At 47.4% G+C, this 15834-nt stretch overlaps 1 protein-coding gene across 8 annotated transcripts in view; it reads left to right on the top strand.

The window, feature by feature from the left end:
* NAV2 (neuron navigator 2) overlaps positions 1-15834 on the top strand; it is an 822647-nt gene that overhangs the window by 756460 nt on the left and 50353 nt on the right. For 5 of the 8 annotated variants that reach the window (XM_056130622.1, XM_056130618.1, XM_056130600.1 and 2 more), the window contains 4 exons: positions 539-583; positions 3621-3781; positions 5910-6098; positions 13870-13922. In XM_056130622.1, coding sequence (XP_055986597.1) covers positions 539-583; positions 3621-3781; positions 5910-6098; positions 13870-13922 — 448 coding nt within the window. The remainder of the gene's footprint in view (positions 1-538; positions 584-3620; positions 3782-5909; positions 6099-13869; positions 13923-15834) is intronic. The other 3 variants (XM_056130629.1, XM_056130619.1, XM_056130608.1) reach the window with 1 other exon arrangement.

The raw sequence follows: 15834 nt of genomic DNA, 5'->3' as shown, positions 1-15834 counted from the left end.
GTGAATGAATTCCAAATATGCAGACTGCTGGCCTCTTGAAACTCCCCAGCACGTCCCTTCTCTTCCTTGAAGATACTGCCAATGGCATTTGGGGCGGTGGAGGGGGCGGGGGGGGGGGGGGAAGTCGTCTCAGCTTGGGGTGCAGGGAAGCTGGTTTCTCCCTCTCTGAGGCGCGCTGGTTGGTGATGCAGACATGGGCGACAGGTCGGCCGAAGTCATGGGCTCTCCTTGGAGGTGGGGCAACCCTGCATCTTGCTCTGAGCGTGGGGGAGAGAAGGAACCCTGGAGGCTGAGGGGCCTCCTGGTGGCTTGCTGGGGCCAGGTGGGGGGTAGGGGGGTACAGTTCCCAGTGGTGTGAGCCAGCCCAGGTGCTGTTTGCAAGGAGGAGTTGCATGCCCAGCTGCAGCTGACTCCGGGAGCCCTTCCTGGTGACGTGAGTTTCTTCCTCCAGGGTTCTTTGCTCTCTGCCCACAGCCGCACTTCCCCGTGCCTCTCTGAAGCTTTGTTTGTTTGTTTGTTTGTTTGAACTTTCCTACAGTGACCCGCACCTTGATAGGAACACTTTGCCTAAGAAAGGACTCAGGTACTGGTGCTTCCTCCTTGCATCTTGCCATCCCACTGGCTCTGGGGCTTGGCTGTGGGACTCTCATTGGCTGGGGGTGTCCTCGCCTTGGTCCCAGGGGCAAGGCCTTGAGGACACTGGCTTTCTGCTCACGCTGTCTTCCCTCTCACTCCATTTGTGGCTAAGGGGCTTGGGCACCAGCTGTGCTTTTTTGGGCTTTTTGTGGTCAGACCATCTCACAAAACCCATCCTGGCTTCCACCCAGTGAGCAGCTCCTGCATGTCAGGGCCACAGGCTTCATCGCTGAGCATCCCACCATCATCATTGTGTGGGGGGGACTGCCTTCCGGGTGAAATATCCGACTTACAGCATGTTGCTTTGCCAGCCAGGACAAGAGCCAACGAGGAAAGATTCCCACCCCACCTCACCCCAATTTGAAAATATTCAACCGTTAAGCCCAGTGTGAGAGGCAGATTCTTTGTACTTGTCTGAATATTCTGACTGAAGGTTGGGCTGGTTCCCCAAGCCCAGCAAGGACCTGGGGTTGAGAGGCTGGCCTGGGAGCTCATCCAGGAGTTAAGGTGTTTGGCTTGCGTGTGGCCAGTTCTGGTTTGATCCTCGGCACCATATATATGATTCCCCTAGCACCACCAGTAGTGATCCCTGGGCATAGAAGCAGGAATAACTCCTGAACACGGTCAGGTGTGACTCAAGTCCCCCACCTCACAAAAATAGGATGCGGGGTTCAAAAGATGATCATAAAGGAGTGTGCTTTTATCCCTCGTAAGTGCCACTCAGCTCACTGGGGATCAGCTAGGCTAGTCCTGGTAAAACAAGATGCTAGAAGTCGCCATGGTGCACTGGCACCACTCAGGAAACCAGAGGATGTCATTTCTAATGCCTGCCCTTGAGCGTGCTGTCTGGTGGTTGCCGCTGCCCTTTCTCTGCTCTCGAAACACCTCGTTCTTTGTAGCATTGGCTTCATCCCACACTCAGCATTAGTGCTTTTGGAAAAGAAAGAAAAAAAAGAGTGGAGGGACAACTTGGAATGAAATGTTTCAATGCTGTCATGTATGTCTATAGTTAATAACCTGCAACTCTTAAGACTGAGGGTGTTTTGAACAGTAATGGGAGGTAGGTATCAATACTTCCCTTTAGTAGGTGCTCCTCGAATAGCCTTTTCTGAAAACCTAAAGTAAATGGCTGAGAATTATCCACAATGCATGGCCTGTGCAGCTCTTTGGCCATAGAAGAGGGAGCTGGTAGGGTCTTTGGAATTGACTTGTTTTTCTAGTGCCTAGGAGAGCTGCTGTGGCAGTCAGCCTCCAGTCTGAAGGGATGACCACTCAGGATCAGCCTGACCCCCTCTGCTGTGCCAAGAAGTGAACTAACCTTACATGCATTAGCTTTTCAGAATGCTGCTCTTGTTTCTACAGCTCATCTATCAAAATTAGGACGCTTTGATTTTTAAAATTAGTCTTTAAAAATTCCTAATAGGGGCATGTGATAGACTCATCAGGAGAGCAAGGGACAGAAGGTTGCCTGCCCATCAACGACAGTGAAAATATGAGGACGTAGATAGATAGATAGATAGATAGATAGATAGATATGTATCTATAGATATATACAATGTTTTTGATGACACCCAGCAGTGCTGGAGAACCAGGTGGTGCTTCTGCGTGCCCCAAGCTTTACACAATCTTCTGGCCCAGAATACACACACACACACACACACACACATACTTTTTTGTTTTGTTTTATTTTGGGTCCCACACTGCTGTGCTCAAGGTACCATGTCATGCCTGAAGTTGAATTCAGCCCTCCATGAAAAATGTGTCCTTTAGATCCAAGGAAAATATTATGATTTCTGGGTTTTTTGTTGTTGTTATTGTTGTTGTTTTATTGTTTGGGGGCCACAAAATGGTGGTGTTCAGGGTTTACTCCTGGATATGCACGCAGGGATTAGTCCTGGCAAGGTTCAGGATTCTGTGTGGGGTTCTGAGGACCCAACTCTGCCCCTCTGTACTATCTCTCTCTGACTCTGGAAGAAATTTTTAAACTCCCCATCAAGCTGACTTTTTGTTAGCTCACCCTCTCTATTCCTCACCTATCTGTTACCTGTATGCCAACACCATAGGTTGTTGTTATTTTTTTTCTAAGCCAAAATCCACCTTCTGTGCACATAATCAGTAGTCACTCCATGGTGATCTATAAATTTCCAGGGTACTTCTGGCAATTCAGAAGTACCTTAGGAATTCCACCTTTTACTGCAGACCTCCTGAGAAGACCACAGATTTTGGAATCAGATGGATTCCAGCCCCAAAAGGGGCTGACATGTTGCCATGACTTGCCCGGTACCCATTATCCCTTTTGCTGAATGCTGATGGGAGTAAGAGCACCAGAGGTGCCAGCTTAGTCAAAGGATGCCATGAGATTATTGTGAAGCCATCTAGCTCAGGGACAAATCCTCACCAGATACGTTCCAGAAAAAAAAATGCGAAGGTGGATGGCATGCCATCTGAAGACCCCACCTCCTAAAGATTTGGAGCTCCTTTTGCGAAGACCAGGCTGTGAGCCTGGTGTCCGTGTGTCCGTGCCCCTGTTCTCCTTTGCTTTCTCATAGGCTTTGACTCAGGGCCACTTCCTGGTCCATTTGGATTAAAAAAAAAAGTATGAGTTTCCCAAGTAAAATGCCCCCTAAAGCTGCTGCTATTGCTCCTGCTCTGCCAGGGAGCTCATTTTGACAGGACACTGTCACATATGAACATGTTACAGGGATGCCCAGTGGCAGCTCTTTATAGCCTAGACCCATCTTGCTCTCTGGCTGTGTCCGTTACTTTCCAACTTGAAAGGAACTTTCAACTTGAAAAAAGCGGCCAAATGCAAAAAAAAATCTTGTAAGTTTCAGGATTTATGATACACTTGATTTTTTTCTCCCCCTACCTTACATCCCATTTGAATATTTCTTTTCCTTTTCTGTGTTGATTATCAGCTCCCAGAGCTCTTTGTTCTCCGTGTGGCTCACAGTTCACCTCCCCCTTGACTTCTGTCTGTCTAGGTATACTCCCACCTCCCAGCTTCGCACACAAGAAGATGCAAAAGAATGGCTGCGGTCCCACTCGGCGGGCGGCCTGCAGGACCCAGCCGCCAATTCCCCCTTTTCCTCCGGTTCCAGTGTGACCTCCCCCTCGGGAACGAGATTCAACTTTTCCCAGCTTGGTGAGTAGCTGCTTTTCTATGGACTTTTTTTTTCCTTGCTCAGTTCCATAGAGCAGAGGCTAATTTCAGTTGTGAGTTAGCCCCCCTCCTCCTGCCCCTCTTCCCAACTTTCTTTGTTTTTATTTTATTTTTGGATTTTGACCCACACCTGGCTGTGCCTAGGGCCTACTTCCTGGTTCTGTATTCAGGAGTCACCCCCTGACAGAGTTCAGAATGATTAAACTCAACTGTGTGCAAGACAAGCGCCTTACTGGCTGGTTTATCTCTTTGGCACTGTTTTTGATGACTGGATGGCACACATGATTGCCTGTGGGATTTGCACACTTGATCACAGTGTTTGCCTGCCAGGAGTCACACTCTTGTCGTTCTGGTGCTTATGCACTGGACCACTCAGGATTCTTTCATTTTGTAGCATATATATATATATATATATATATATATATATATATATATATATCTGGCTGCTGCCATGCAGCTTGAAAATGGCTTGTGACACAGGGATCTTGGACGCAAAGAGCAGAGCTGCCAGGACAGTGCTCCTCCAGGTAGGAGGTCCCAGGAATCAATGAACCTTGAGCCTCTCACTTACCTTGACCACCAAGTCACTCCTCCAGCCCCTTAGCATGCCATTTTTAAAAATTTATTTATTTATTTGCTTTTTGGGTCACACCCAGCGATGCACAAGGGTTACTCCTGGTTTTGCACTCAGGAATTACTCCTGGCAGTGCTCGGGGGATCATATGGGATGCTGGGCATCGAACCTAGGTTGCCCGCATGCAAGGCAAAACGCCCTACTCGCTGTACTATTGCTCTAGCCCCCTTAACCTGTCATTTAAAAGAGACACATGGTCACTTCCTTCTTGGTACCCGCTTGCCCTCAGCAGCATCCATCATGAATTCACAGGAGATTTATAGCAAAATAAATAGAAAAGTTGTGGGTGCTCCACTGAGACCTTTTCTTTACATGATTGATACCAGTAGGATTATAGCAAAGAGCAGGCCACCCACTTCTCGCAGAGAAGGCGTTCTTTCTCTACGAGTTCTGAAGAAGCAGGTTTTACTATTTGCCCCATGTTTGGTAAGCCTCCTTGCTGTATTAAGCAGCAAAAAGAAGATGAGTTAGGAGCTAGATTCTATTTCCAAGTTTTGTTGGAAATGCCACCCACTGACATGGTAACACTTTGACTGCTACAGGGGTGGAAGGAAAATTCGCAGCCCAGTCCTTGCTGCCTTATCAATAGATTCTTTTTTCAGAGTGACAAACACACTTCTGCTGACTCTTAAGTGGAATGAAAGAGAATAACCCCGAGTTTAATGTGAAACTGTGGCAGAGTTCAAGATGATCAGATAGTGAATTCTGTATACACAGAAAAGGGAAAGTTCAGTCCAGGCTTGGGGTGGGGGTTCCTGGAGGTTTTGGAGAATGGGCGCTGAGCCTTGGAAAACTGATAAGAGGGAAAATAATCATCCAGTCTCATTTTTAGAGAGTCCTCATTTTCTAAAGAATGTGAAGAGTAAATGTGCTCTCCTGAACACTTAGTGGGCTTGTAATTAAGTGGGACTTAACTCTTCACTGTTTGTTAACTAAGTTGATGTGGTTGGAAATAGTGTTCATTGCTAGATGACATTAATCCTTTTGTGCCTGTCTCTGTACTGGACCTCTGTCGCCACCATTATTAAGTGTTCCCCAGCAGAGGCCATGCGACCTGCATTTGTATTGTACTTTCCCAGCTGTATCTCTTCGAGGTAAGAGTTTCTTGTCATGCACAAATGCTTCCCATCTGATCAAAAGCCAGCGTGGACTATTTTGGGCTTTTGGCTTTAGAGAGGATTGTTGCAGATGAGCCCAGGGAGTAATTAGCTCATGCCTGGAAGGTGACACTGGCTTGCCTGAACGTGCCAAGTTGGAAAGCTGAAGCCCCAAGCCTTGCTTTGGAACTGACCCACCTTTCTTCCCTTATTTTTAGCTCTGAACGTGTAACTCAAATGCTGATGTGACTACCTTGGAGAAAACAGACCAGGGAGAGAAATGGGCAGGGACAGATATGGCTGCTAATCAGCGCTTTCCTCCCCACCCCTGTCCAGAAGCTGTGTTTTCAGCTTTTTGATGGCCTTCCTTGCATTTCAGCGAGTCCCACCACGGTCACCCAGATGAGCTTGTCCAACCCGACCATGCTGAGGACCCACAGCCTGTCCAACGCCGATGGACAGTATGACCCCTACACGGACAGCCGCTTCCGGAATAGCTCTATGTCCCTGGATGAAAAGAGCAGGACCATGAGCCGCTCAGGCTCTTTCCGGGATGGGTTTGAAGAAGGTAAGCCGGGGTGGAGGGGGTGGGAGGAGGGGGCGGGGGTGTGTGCCAGCTCTCAGGTGACAGCTGTGATTAGCGACTCTCTCTGCAACTTCATCGTGTTGCCCTGATTTCCAACTTCATTGTATTTCCCTGATTTCCCAAAGCATTTACTCCTCTGTATGGTTGGGCCAGCCTGGGCAACTCTGAACAGTCTACCTCTCGATTAACCTTGTAGAACTATAGGGAAGAAATGCTATGGGCAGAGTAGCACTGACTGAGACCCAGACTCTGCTTCTCTCCTTGGCATTATTCTGAAACTTCTTGGCATGTGTCTCCCTAGTGCCTGGCGCCACTCAGCCTCTGGCTCCCCACCTTGGCAGAGAGAGTTACGGAGAGCTCCTTCCTCTGGGCTAACACACCTGTGTGACTTGGAGAGGCTCTGGGGGAGTCTTGCCTCTTGCACCACTTTGGAATTTTCTCTTTCTTTTCTCAAACAGTATTTTTTTTTTTTACTGCATGCTCTTAAGCGTCTTTTTTTTTTTCTTTGCTTTTTTTTTGGGGGGGGGGGAGGAGGTGTGTGGAGAACAGATAGGGTGGGGGTTTGGACAACATCGGGTGGTGCTCCCAGCTCTGGACTCAGGGATGACTCCTGGCACAGTTTGGGGATTATATGTGGTGCTGAGGATCAAACCAGGGTCAAACTCATGCAAAAAAAAGTGCATTCCACCCTGCACTATCTGTCTGGCCCCTTTGCTTGTTCATTAAATATTTTATGTTGGGTTTCTGGGTTTTGTTCATTTTACACAGAGTTTGGGGAGGAAAAATGCTTTGCCAGCCATCTTCCTAACTCAGTTCATTTCTCTTTCCTTTTGTTCCTTCAACCAAAGTGTGATTTTTCGTTTTCTTCACACCCGGCAATGCACAGGGGTTACTCCTGGCTCATGCACCAAGGAATTATTACTTCTGGCAGTGCTCGGGTGACCATATGCTGGGAATTGAACCCGGGTTGGGCGCGTGCAAGGCAAATGTCCTACCCATTGTGCTATCACTCCAGCCCCGAAAGTGTGACTTAGGTGAACAAGCAGTCACAGTTACTACGCAGGGATGTCCTCCTTGTCCCCTCCAAGTGGTTCTTAAAGATGGAGCTGGTAGTGCATTAGAGGCAGTGCTCACTGACTGATAATTAGGACTATGGAGCGAGACTCCCAGAGCCTGGGGATTCCAGCTTTTAAGTATTTGATATCGGGCACACAATTTTGCTTCTCTGTGCTTTTCTCATTTCATGATAAAATGAGAATATTGAAAGTACCCAGCTTACAGAATGATGAGAATTTAAATAAGGTAGCACTGCACTATAGCACTGCCCTCCCATTGTTCATCGATTTGCTTGAGTGGGCACCAGTAATATTAATAAATATCATCCCAGGGGCTGGAAAGAGCGTCCAGGGAGTAAGACATTTGCCTTGTCCCAAGGCTACAGGTGGTCTCCTGAGCTGCACTGAGGGTGGCCCAACCACAACCAATGACATTTAAATTATAATAGTAAAAATAAATATCAGCCCAGTGGTGTGTTATTTATTATTCCATGTCACCGCCTGTAGACATGCCCTCAGCATTGGTGTCCTGGCAGCCCAATGTCCCTAGCCACAGGACGGGGACTCTTCTAGGAAACATAGGACATAGAATAGCTGTAGTTGTACCTTTTAAAAAAAAATTTTTGCCCTCAACAGGGCAGAATGTGGGAGAGGAGCCCGAGATGCCCTGTGAGAGTGAGAAAGCGTGTCCACCATGCTGTCAGGAAAGAACAAAGCCGTGCTTGTTTAGGAAATCCCACAGCACGTAAAGAGGGAGAGAAATGCAGGAGAGAGGCTTTGGCTTTTGTTCTTTCCAGTACAAGTGGTAAAGAGTTTTCAGAGCCTCTGCCCTCTGCTTGATCTCTCTAGTGGCAACTTCTCAACCTCTCGCCACCCGGATTTAGGTATCATTTCCTGCAGTGATTCCCAGCGAGAAAACCCCAGGCTCTGAACCCATATATGGGAACCTGCCAGGCCCCAGTCTTGAGGAGGGTGGAGCCTGGGTTACTGAAGAGCTAAAAATTAGTGCCAGAACCTCTCAGAGCTTTAACCATGGGGGAAATATTGACCCTCAGGTAAAGGAGGGGGTCATTTATTCTAGGATTGTCTTGGAGCCACTGAGCTTGGCAGGGGTAACCTCAGAACTTTCCCAGCCCTCCTGGTGGTGACTCATGTATGGAGAGTGTCCTGTGCTAATTCATCTTCTGTGTCATGTGTGTACCTGAGCGAACCACATTCAGGACTAAAACTTGTCCAAACAAGCACTTTCCTGTCAAAGGCCCATGACAGCCCCCGCGTCATCCCCAAATAGCTTTTATTTATTCCCTCTAGGATCAGGCTATTGTGCAGTGTAACTGTGAGCTCTGGGGTACCAGAGTGACATTGATAGAAATTGCTTGCCTGGCTTTTCCCTCTCTGAAGCAGTATTCTGTGTGTGTATGTCTCTGTGTGTGTGTGTGTGTGTGTGTGTGTCTGTCTGTCTGTCTGTCTGTCTCTGTCTCTGTCTCTCTCTGTCTGTCTCCATCACCACCCCCCCACATTCCTATAATTAAGTTTTCTTAAATAAAACTACTTCCAAAGAAGAGACATTTCTTGCCACAAGCAGGATCTATGTTTTGTAAGCCTAATGATTCATGGGGGACTTGGAATCAAAGTATCATTGAGTTAAAAAATCAAATTAATGACCAGAGAGATAGTAGTGGGGTTAAGGCACTTGCCTTGCATGTGACTAACCCTGAATCAAATCTCTCACACAGCATATGGTCTCTTGAGCAGCATCAGGAGTGAACCCCCCTGAGCATAGAGACAGGAATAAGCTGAGCACAGCCAGGTGTGGTCCTAATAAACAAAAAAAAATCATATTTCAGGGAAAGAGTCATAATTGCTGTCAGTGTGCTATAAATATCCTTTTTATCTTTGGGGAAATTGGGCCTCAGATCATTTTCCCCCCCCCCAGATCATTTTTATTTCTTCCAAGCCTATTAAATTACCCGCAGACACAAGAGTTGGGGCTTGCATAGTTATTTGTGTTTTTAATTCCAGTGAGTAGAGCTTAATTTTTTTCTTTTGAATTCATAAAATCCCTGTGTTACAGAAATAATTAGGAGGAGGGCAAGAGTGGGGAATCACATTTCATGTTTGGACCAAATAGAACCTCTTTATTGAAGCCAATTAGGTTTATTATATATCAAGAAAAAGAAAAAGCATAGAAATTCAGGGAGAATTAGCGCTACTGCTTATGTGAGGTTTTGTGGGATTTAATTAGCACTTTCCATTCTGAAGGAAGTGGGAATCATAAATATGTAGATTAAGTACAGGCCTGGCCCAGATGCAACCTTTCAAAGTTATTTCAGGTAAATTAATTTCCATTGGTGGCATTATGCAATCCCAGAGCCAACTTTAATAGCATACTTTTATGGAGAGGCTTGAGGCATTTTTAAAATGAACGTCTTTGGAGGAAAAGCCGCCCTGTGACTTTAGCAATCATCCTTAAGAACACTAGTACGATGTCACTCAGCAGTTGCAGACTCAAGCAAAGCTAAACAGCTCTCGGTGAAGAAATCTTGATTTGCTTTTGCACTGCCAGCTTCTTAGCGTTGCTGTCCAAACCCTGGCGCCTCCTTCGGTGGTAACCATGTGATTCTGAAGAAGGAACTTAGTCCAGCTCAGTTCACTAAAATGTAGGAATGTCAGTTGTGTCTGCTTCGAGGGATTGAAATGTTTAAGTGAGATAAGTCACAGAACGCATTTAGCAAACTGATTTTGAAAGGGGGGCTAACATAGTAGATAGTCAGGGGTTGCTATTATTGTCATTGTCGAGTCTTCCTTTCTCCTTCTCCCCAAAGACTGTTTCTCTCATTCTCTGTCTCTGTCCCTACCTCTGTCTCTTTGTTTCTCTCTCTCTGTTTCTCTCTCTCTCTCTGTCTCTGTCTCTCTCTCTCTTTCTCTCTCTCTCTCTCTCTCTCTCTCTCTCTCTCTCACACACACACACACACAGTGTTTGTGGAAAAGAAATTACTTGAGGGGCAGGAGCAATGTACAGAGAGTAGAACACTTGCCTTGCACACCGCCAATGCAGGTTCGATTCCCAGCATCCCATATGGTCCTCTGAGCACCAGGAGCCATTCCTAAGTGCAGAGCCAGGAGTATGCTCTGAGCATTGCCACATGTGGCCTCAAAACAACAGCAATGAAACAAGGAAACTACTTGAGAACATTTATGTGGCCAGGGCTTGGTGTTAAACACTTGGTTCTCTACCTCTGTGAGGGTTCGTGCTCCATTCCACCTTGGCCTTTGTCCGTACCCTGTCCAAAGCTGGGCTTTCTTGCCGGTAAATAGTAGACTCTGGCCCCCATCAGGGTCTTTTGCTTCTCTGCTTGAGAAGACACTGTTTCAGCCAGCAGAACTGTATCTTGGCCAGGAGATAGTACAGTGGTTCAAGTGCTGCCACTGTGGGGAATAGCCGAGGTGGTCCCCAAGCACTGCCAGTGTGGCCCGGGTAATTCAGGCTACCCACGCACCGCAGGAACTGAGCAGCATCAGATCCTTGGATCTTTTCATTAAACTGCCAGCCCAATTGGTCAAGAATCAAGTTAGGGCCCCTGGGGCCTCCTGAGTACTGTGTGGGGGAGGGGAGTGTTGGGTCGCATCCCCCAACCCCACCCCCAATAAAACAAAAAACTGCACCTCATTCTCCCTTGCTCTTTCTTTGAGACCTGACCCAGAGTGGAGTGAGGACTAGAGTGCCTCAATTTACCTCCTATACATCCTGGTCCTCCATCTCTGTGTGACCCCAGGCAGGTCCTTTCGCCACTCTGGGCTTCTGATTACCCAAAGGTGCAGCTGGCCTTTCAGCTTTCCATTTGGCAGGTGCGGAGGGGAAGGCGCCTGACCTGTTCCTACTCTCCGGATGCATTTCCTTGTGTCACCAGGCACTGACTTAACTCCCTTCACGTGCAGTTTCAGGGGCTCTTCCTTTGGACAATGGCCTGACTGTGGTAATTTGCCAAGTAAGAGGCATTGAGTGGCAGAGAGGAAGAAAGCTTTCCCGATATGCTCTTCTCCGTCCGTGAGATGGAGAAACAGGACATTAATATTTGCACCGTCTTGTATCCAAAGTCCTGCTTAGTATTGTGAGGTTGAAAGGTGTGAGTGAAGGGTGGCGACCAGTGACCCACATTTTGGCCTCCAATACACTTGCCTCAGTTCTCTGTGTTGTGGGGCTGAAGCAGTTCATCCCTTTGGAATATCAGAACACCGGTTGGGGCAGGAGAAGCATCTGTAATGTGTGGAAATATTAACATTGCAAACCATTAGAGGCCATCATCTGCTGAAACTGATTTTTGGGGGAAACGGGGAGGAGAGTTAGGCCACACCCCGTGGTGCTCAGGGCTTACTCCAGGCTCTGCACTCAGGGATCACTCCTGGTGGGCTCAGGAGACCATATGAAGTGTTGGGAGTTGAACCCAGGTTGGCTGCATGCATGGCAAGTGCCCTACCCACTGTACTATCATTTTAACCCCTGAAACTAATTTTTTTGTGAGCTATGGAGAGGGAAGACTGAGCAATTTGAGCATTGCCAAGGAAGGGGGGGGTGGGGCTGATGGCAAAGGGTCAATGGCCACAGGCCCCTGCTATGAGAGAGGCCCCACCAAGAGGTATGTGGGTTTGAGAAAGAGAGGAAGCCCACCCAGGCAGCTGCCAGGGAATTGCAGACAGGCTCCAGGGAGAAGGTGGGTTGCAGGGTTTTCCCTGCTGAACGGGCAGACACGAGAAGCTTCCTTCACAAAGGGAACTGCCTGGCTAGGGGCACTTAGGCAGGAATGTCCCATCCAGGGCATGCGTAGGAGCTCAGAGTGGGGTGCAGAGTGGGATAGAATCTCGAGGGCAGGGTGGGAGGTTGGAGAACTTTCTCGGAAAGATGGGATGGGAGGCCCCTGAGCAGCCAGTATTGATGCTGCTGGGCAGGGAGCTGCTGCCAACTGCTGATCTAGGTTGAGTTCGCTTCTTGGGTGGTAAGCGAAAGGCATGTAGGATGCATGGAAAGTTCCTCCTTACCCGGCCTCCCACTCCTGGGCCAGAGGTGATAGCACGGTGCGGGTAGGGACATTCCACCCGTGGTCAGGAAAGCTGTGACCAATTAAAAGATCTGTGATGTCTCAACAGGAAGATTCCTGCCTTTCACTCAAGTTGTTGAGAAATTACCAAGAAAATTAAAGAGTCTTGTTTCCAGAAAGAAAAATCAGCTAGAATACCTAGTCCTACCAATGACCATGCTTTAGAATTATGTGAGCAGAAAGAATAAAGCAACCCCAGTGGAGTTCTGGAGGGATAGTATGGGGGAGGATAAAGTGCTTGCCCCTGTGCAATCCCTGCCACCACGTAGGGTTGTCTGTACCGCCAGGAAGATCCCTGAGTACAGAACCTGGAGTGAGACTTGCATATCACCTCAGTACTCAAAACTTAAAAGTTTCCAGTGGACTGATACCCAAGGACAGTAGAAATGAGGGCCAGGAGGACTGCTTCATGGTTGGAAGCTTGCCACAATTTGGGGGGTTTGGGGGGTGGGGTGGGGACATTTAGGACAGAGAAGAGAGAAAACACCACTATGACAATGATATTTGGAAATGATCACCCTGGAGAAGAGCTGAGTGCTGAAAGGAGGTAAAGGGATACGTGATACAGAGAGAGAGAGAGAGAGAGAGAGAGAGAGAGGAGATAGGTGGGAAATATACACTGGTAAAGGGATGAGTGTTGGAACTTTGTGTGACAGAAAGCCAATCATGAACAACTCTTTGTGACTATATATCTCAGGCTGATTCAATAAATAAATAAACTGCAAAAGATAAAAATCTCCTGGCTGAGAGCAGGAGAGACTCCAATGGTTCTCACCCGGAAGGGATAGTATGGGGGGATAGTATGGGGGGATACCTATCAGAGAGAAACAGGGAAGGGAGCCTCACCCTGCCCCCTTGTCACTTGGCAGACGTAATAGCAATCAAATAAAGAGTCTGTATTTCCACCCATATTTTCTAGACCTTTCTAGACCTTTCCAAAGCTTTGAGCCCTTGATCATCATCTTTGGGTTGACTGCCCCACAACTACCTGGGTTCAGAATGATAAGCTCAGCTTTTTGCAGAGACAAATGACAACTACTCACAGAGTAAGCTGGAGAGATACAACAGCCATCTGGGGTGGGGTTGGGGAGGGGGTTCTATCAGCAGCAATGGAATAAAATATGACCTACTGCCTGGAGGTCATAGAATGACAAGTCCTGTGGGTTGTGTCAGTAAAAATGCTTCTTAACACTTAGCACTAGAAGATTTTCATCCATTAAATCATGTGTTACTATGATGGTGCGGAAGGGGGAGCAAAAATGGGTGTGGGGGGTAGAAGGGTAGGCAGAGCAGAAGTACAGCAGGTAGAGTGTTTGCTTTGCACTTGGCTGGGTGTGATACCTGAATGCAGAGCCAGGAGTAAGCCCTAAGCACCGCCAGATGTGGCCTCAAAACCAAAAGGAAGAAAGACAGAAAATTAACTCCTCATGCAAATGATCTCACTCGCTGACCTATGTCAGGAAAGGTTGATCAACATGGCGTACAGTTGCTCCCAGTCTGGTAGGACTCTGTCGTGCTGAATTTCTCCTTCCCTATCCTCTCTTTTCTCTCCATTGCATGAAGCTATGTAGTTTATCCATTTTTTTTTATCTTTTTAAACAGTTCATGGATCCTCCCTTTCCCTGGTTTCGAGCACATCATCAATTTATTCTACAGTGAGTACAAATCAATGTTTTATGGCTATGATCATGAAAGGTGGGGTTTTTGCAAGAGTGGTAGGAATAAAGTAGACGCGATTCTCCTAGAAAGAGAGTTATTCCATTCTGAGGGGATCAGTTCCTTAGAGAATAGGACTTGAAATTCACAGACAGCTAGTGATGATAGTCCACTTCAGACAATTGCACTCTGTGGCCTTTGATTGATGTCCAGGTGTCAGATTTGAGACACCTCAGCTGCCTGCAGGTAGACTTGGAAAATAAAGGCCTTGGGGGCTGTAGCAATAGTCCAATGGGTAGGGCATTCGCCTTGCACTTGGCTGACCTGGATTCAATCCCCAGTATTTCCTAAGATCCTCTGAGCACCGCCAGGAGTAATTCTTAAGTGCAGAGCCAGAAGTAACCCCTGAGCATCTATGGGTGTGACCCAAAAAGCCAAAGAAAAAAAAGAAAGAAAGGCTTTGGACAAGTTACTAGCCTTCTGCCTGCCTCAGTTTCTTTGTAAAGTAGGAAAAATAGAATCCTGCCCCTTGTAGAGTTGAATAGGGACCAAATGTTGTCAAGATTACATTGTACTGCAAGTTTAAAGTGTCCTAAGGAAAGGGGCCCTTATTTTTCTTTCTAAGGCCAGAGAACAGGATCTGGCACATAGTAGATGTCTCAAAAACACGTTTGACAGAAGAGGGATGCCTGTGTGAAACATTGACTCCTGATACCCCTCAGAGAGGCAGCATTCATAAATGTTAGCTATCATCAGTATGAGGTTTCCTGAAGAAAATCCAAATGACATGCCCAGGTCCTTCTGCAGAGGTTGAGTTGCATGTAGCCATAGATTACAAAGTTTTGACTTGGAAATTCCTATAAAAATGATCAATAATCAGAAATGCTTTGGCCCGTCATTCTCTGGGAGGGAAGATGGTATGCTAGTTCTATTGTAGGTAATTTCAGGTTTCTGGATGAGTAGCAGGACAGACTGACTAGAGCCACCTGTAAGAAAAATGCTGTTACAGGGGTGGGGAGAAGGCCAAAAATGCTGGAGTGTTTGCTTCACATGTGGGAGCCCCACATTTGATTCGGGTACCACATGGTCCCCTAAGCATGGCCAGGAGTTGCCCACCCAATGTAAACTTCCAATCTACCCCCCCCAAAAAAAAAACATGCCCTCCTCGAAGGAGATAGAGACTGTAGTATAACTTCTTTCCGTGACCTGCAGTAATAGTCTTCACTGACGGCTGACATTGTTTTTAAGGACTTAGAATCCTCATTGGCTGCTCCCAACCCACTCCAACTTCTACTCCAAATGACTCCTGTCCTCAGCTGGTCATCTTGTGTGACATTTCATCACAGAGTTCCTGGCTTCATTTCAAGGAATTTGTATTTTGTAAACTTGCAGATGGATATTCTTTTCCTTTTTGACCATTATCCAGGAAAACATAAGGATGGCCTTCCCGCCGTCAGCCAGTAGAGAAGCTCAGATCTTCTGATATGTGTGCCAGGGATGGTACATTCAATCCTAGAGCAGATTTTCTTTGCAGTATCTACTGCCAAGCAAATATACGAGGGCCTGGGCTCAGGTGTGGAGACATGTATGTGATTTGGGTAGAGAGAGGGTGCTGCTGAAAGAAGAGTAAGCCTGAGGCCCCATCCGACTCTGAGGTGCCATTTTACTAGGACACTGTCGGCAGCCAGAGAGGGCATTGCAATGTCTGAGTCGCCATTTTCCAGGGAGTCCCCCAGGTTTCCGGTCAGAGTAAATAGGTCCTTCTCACAATACTGAGGTAGGCCTGCATCTGCCAGCTTTAGCAGGATAGGGCATCAGCATCTCCACCTCCCGCAGAACTCAGAGGTAGGAAAGAGTCAAGAGAAACTCCCAGTTGCAGCCTGGAAGTCCTGGCAGAAGCAGGATAGGGCA

This window comes from Sorex fumeus, unplaced genomic scaffold, assembly GCF_029834395.1.
Source record: "Sorex fumeus unplaced genomic scaffold, SorFum_2.1 ptg000007l, whole genome shotgun sequence".
NCBI lineage: Eukaryota > Metazoa > Chordata > Mammalia > Eulipotyphla > Soricidae > Sorex > Sorex fumeus.
Note: the sequence above shows the minus strand (reverse complement) of the source record. Positions and strands in the feature narration are given on the sequence as shown.